Source organism: Triticum aestivum, chromosome 2A (genome assembly GCF_018294505.1).
Source record: "Triticum aestivum cultivar Chinese Spring chromosome 2A, IWGSC CS RefSeq v2.1, whole genome shotgun sequence".
NCBI classification, from domain to species: domain Eukaryota; kingdom Viridiplantae; phylum Streptophyta; class Magnoliopsida; order Poales; family Poaceae; genus Triticum; species Triticum aestivum.
Genome location: NC_057797.1, coordinates 519,220,482 through 519,224,099, shown reverse-complemented (window position 1 = coordinate 519,224,099; position 3,618 = coordinate 519,220,482). Strand labels below are relative to the sequence as shown.

The window sequence follows — 3,618 nt, the reverse complement described above, 5'->3', positions numbered from 1 at the left end:
ACTGAACCAAAAAAAACACCTAATCATTCTTTAACTGAAAACAAAGAAGTTCATTTCCACCACACAAAACATACTAATTTTCTTGACTACTGGTTCACGCGCAAAATGATTAAATCTAACTAAAATTGTATCTCTGTGCTTCCTTCAGAACTATGGGACGCACGAACAGCCAAAAAAAAACAGAGCAAGAATTAAAAGACTTACGACACAAGGCTGAGTGCCACATTCATGCTTCGAAATAACAGTAGCATGCAACCTTCTCCATCAGGCCTCCAAATTAAATCGGGCAGGTGGTGCGCACTTTATGGATAAGTGCGCTCTATGAGCTTCTTGATAACTTCCAGATCCTGCAAGATCAAAGCAAACAATTGGTGTGCTATCTTTTGTTATGATATATATGATGGTAATTTCACTGCTGTCAACCCATGGTCAATAAGCCACCCAAACCCTTTAAAAAAAAGAACAATAACCTAAACCTACTAGCAATATTTTGGCCTTACCAATTCCAACCGAAATATGAAGTCACCTATATTTTGCATCCAGACAATTGTCAGGCTTAATTTTCCAGCGCGCTTTCGCTTTTATCCGACCAACAGCCTATCATGTTAGTTTTGTTCAACCATAGGACCATGGCCATCTTCCCACATATATATGTTTCAGCAAGAGATCTAGTGACAATACTCCCTCCGTCCCAAAATAAGTGACTCAAAACCGAGTCACTTATTTTTGGACGGAGGGAGTACATCAATAACTAGCATACCAAAAAATAGAATACACGGATCAAGTATCGCACAACTTCCAAGCAAACAGAACTTTTTATTGATTCCACTTTCTAGGAGGACAAAGCACAACATGAACCAGTGACAGTCAAGCAAGGATTTTGGAACAAGCCAAACGGGTTTCTACATCCAAAATGCTACAGGCATAAAGTGATCTTTATGACTAGACACTATGAAGGAGCGCGTGGAGCGGTGATCTGTGATCCGCAGCTCTCCCTTGTGATTGAACTTGAGCCCAAATATGGTGATATGGAGCACACAGCCATCATGGCCTCCGAGAGCCTGTTCCTCCTCCACTCCCTCGACGAGGCAGAACTTGCTCGTGCCCATGTAGGTGAGAGAGGCTCCCATCTGCGGCTTCCGGTCCTTGCAGAACAACTTCTCCTTGGTTGTCTGGCAGTCCAGCTGCAACGTTGGAGTCGTGCTGTGGCAGCTGGGGGAGGCAACTTGGCAAGCAGAGATGTAGCCATCCCAATGAAGGCCAACCCAAGCGTTGAGCTCCCTGTCAAAGTGTGCTTGGCCGCTGAATGGCAAGGCCCACTCCCCATGCCATCTCCACACAGAATCCTTGGTGTTGAATGAGTAGGTGCCCATGCAACCTTTGCTAGGTGCCGTCATGAAGTTAGCTGTGGACATAAAGATGGTGCATCCATCCGGGTGTAGTGCATAGGAGTTGACTCGGCGGTGGAACGTTGGCGGTGGTGGCGGCAGAGTCTTCCAGGACCAGCCCTCGGTTGGTTGTTGCAGCGCATCCGGCGCGGTGGACCCCCATGACATGACCCCAAAGGAGTGTTGTTTCTCGCGGAAGTGGTAAGATAATGCATAGAGCATCTCATCAACGACCACGGTGATGCCGAAGCCACAGACCATGTCAGCAGGGGCATGGGCGCCAATCGTCATTGCCGCCGTCTTGGTGTCGTAGATGAGGACATGAAGGTGAAGATCTTGGTGCCCAAGGCAGAGAACGACATGCCGGGATGAGGTACAGTGCCAACCGGGCACTCTAACCGCAGGGTCGGAGGCTCCGGGAGGTGCCGGGCAGCGCCCCTGTGCTGGTCATCAGAGTCAGAGTCAGAGTCAGAGTTGAAGCTGTCGGCTTGGATCTTGTGGATGCTGTACCCCTTGGTCCAGTCATCCAACACGAGGTACAGATGCTTGATCCGCCGCGACCTCTTTTCACCGCCGTCGCGGGCATATCCCCGGCGCTTATTAGACATCCCCACTGCGATTTGACAGGACCTAATAGTAATAACAGAGTAATCTATCTAATCCTCCTCCTGCTGCAGCTCTGCCTCTGTGTTCACCAATCACGCGTCCTTGAAGAGTTTCGGCAGAAAGATCGAGCCTTGAATTTATTATATGATGGCCCTGCCGCCGCCCTGCAAAATCTCAGTGTTAGAATCGGAATTGGAATTGGAGGGAGGGGAGGAGTTGGATTCCGAAAACGATTAGCAATCTGGTGGCGTGACGGAGACGACGGCCAGATCAGACGAGATCGGTGGTGAACACCTACCCAAATCAATTCGCAGCTAGCAATCACCGAAGGAAAGGGATCTGTGTACCTGCCCTGCCTGCGGTGAGGGCGAATCGGGGACGGACGATGCGCCAGATTCAATCCACACCCTGCCCTGCGCCGCCTCGCCTCTCCTCTCCGTCCCGCGATCACTGGAGGTCCTGGCGGCGGCGGTGGAGCGTGAGCGAGAGCGGCGGCGGGCGGCAGGCGGCGGCGGAGTATATCGCTAATCGGTCGGCTAATGCAGGCATCGGCATCGCTCGCTAATCCTCTCCTTCGTCGCATAATGGGCTGTTTATTGGGCTAACCTGGATCACGCCTAAGCATCTTGCCCGATGGCCCACCACACTTGTATCTCAAAAGAAAAAAAATCTATATACTGTGATTTGACAACCTGCACTTCTACAGAATCATCCTCGGCTCAAATACGTTTATTGATCAAGACTTCTCATTTTTTTTGGGCGAGCGACTTAAGACACTTTCACCTTTATTGGTAATATTTGTGCGGACAAAAAAATGACACCATCGTTGCTCCCGTCAGCCTTCTTACCGAAGTCTTGGAAGTATTTCTTTCAGTAGAAATTGATACGATGAAGAAGATGTTTAGATTTTATTGTAATTCTTACTCATACTAGCAATTATGTCGGTGTGTAGCAACGGGAGAAAAAAATAAACATATATTAGAACGATGAGGTTGTGCACACCGATGACCGCCACCTCGCAGGTGCTTAGCTACAGAGCAAATGATAGTTGACATGAATCATATGGCTTGGTCGACTGAGAATTTGGGTTGCGGGACTTCTGTCATTGATAATAAAAACTATGAATTGATTCTGGACAGAGTTTATTGGACTTAACTGGGGACTTGGTTTCAAATAATTAGTTAACACTTTTTTTTGCAGAAATCCACACTAAAATTTAAAGTAAAACCATCTCGAGTAACAGGAGCAGCAGTATAGCAACCTAGTAGTAGCAAGGGATCGTTTGTGTTTTGGTAGAAGTTGATTGAAGTCCACGAAGAGAACGTCTCAAGCAACATTATCTGTGTGCCGTCCTGATTTGGCTGTGTCGCTTTTCTAATCTCATTGGACGTCAGCTTAAGAAAAGAAAAATTCTTACTGGGCACACAAACGGTACTCCTGATTCATCAAACAGAAACATGCAATTAACTCTAGGGCTGAATCATGACCTTGGAAAGAGCCGTAGGTACTCTTTCATTTATGCAAAAGAGCTTGTAGATTAAAAACATGAATAACGAAGTACTTGTTAATTTGTATCAAAGTGTGTCAGGAAGTACCATAGACCAACATATGTATATCACATTGC

General features: G+C 47.2%; 1 protein-coding gene across 2 annotated transcripts; it reads right to left on the bottom strand.

Moving 5' to 3' along the window:
• Positions 1 to 796: 796 nt before the first annotated feature.
• Positions 797 to 2,625, bottom strand: LOC123189197 (uncharacterized). 2 transcript variants are annotated; one of them, XM_044601545.1, is made up of 2 exons: positions 2,342 to 2,625; positions 797 to 2,158 (listed from the first exon to the last, which is right to left on the bottom strand). In XM_044601545.1, the coding sequence occupies exon 2, from the start codon at positions 1,677 to 1,679 to the stop codon at positions 903 to 905; it is 777 nt and encodes a 258-aa protein (XP_044457480.1). In that variant the 5' UTR covers positions 1,680 to 2,158; positions 2,342 to 2,625; the 3' UTR covers positions 797 to 902. The 2 variants fall into 2 exon arrangements, with proteins under 2 accessions (XP_044457480.1, XP_044457481.1); XM_044601546.1 differs by having other exon boundaries at positions 2,293 to 2,607.
• Positions 2,626 to 3,618: the final 993 nt, after the last annotated feature.

Excerpts from the sequence above, each read along its gene's own strand:
- LOC123189197 (XM_044601545.1), bottom strand. The coding sequence starts at position 1,679 with ATGACGATTGGCGCCCATGCCCCTGCTGACATGGTCTGTGGCTTCGGC.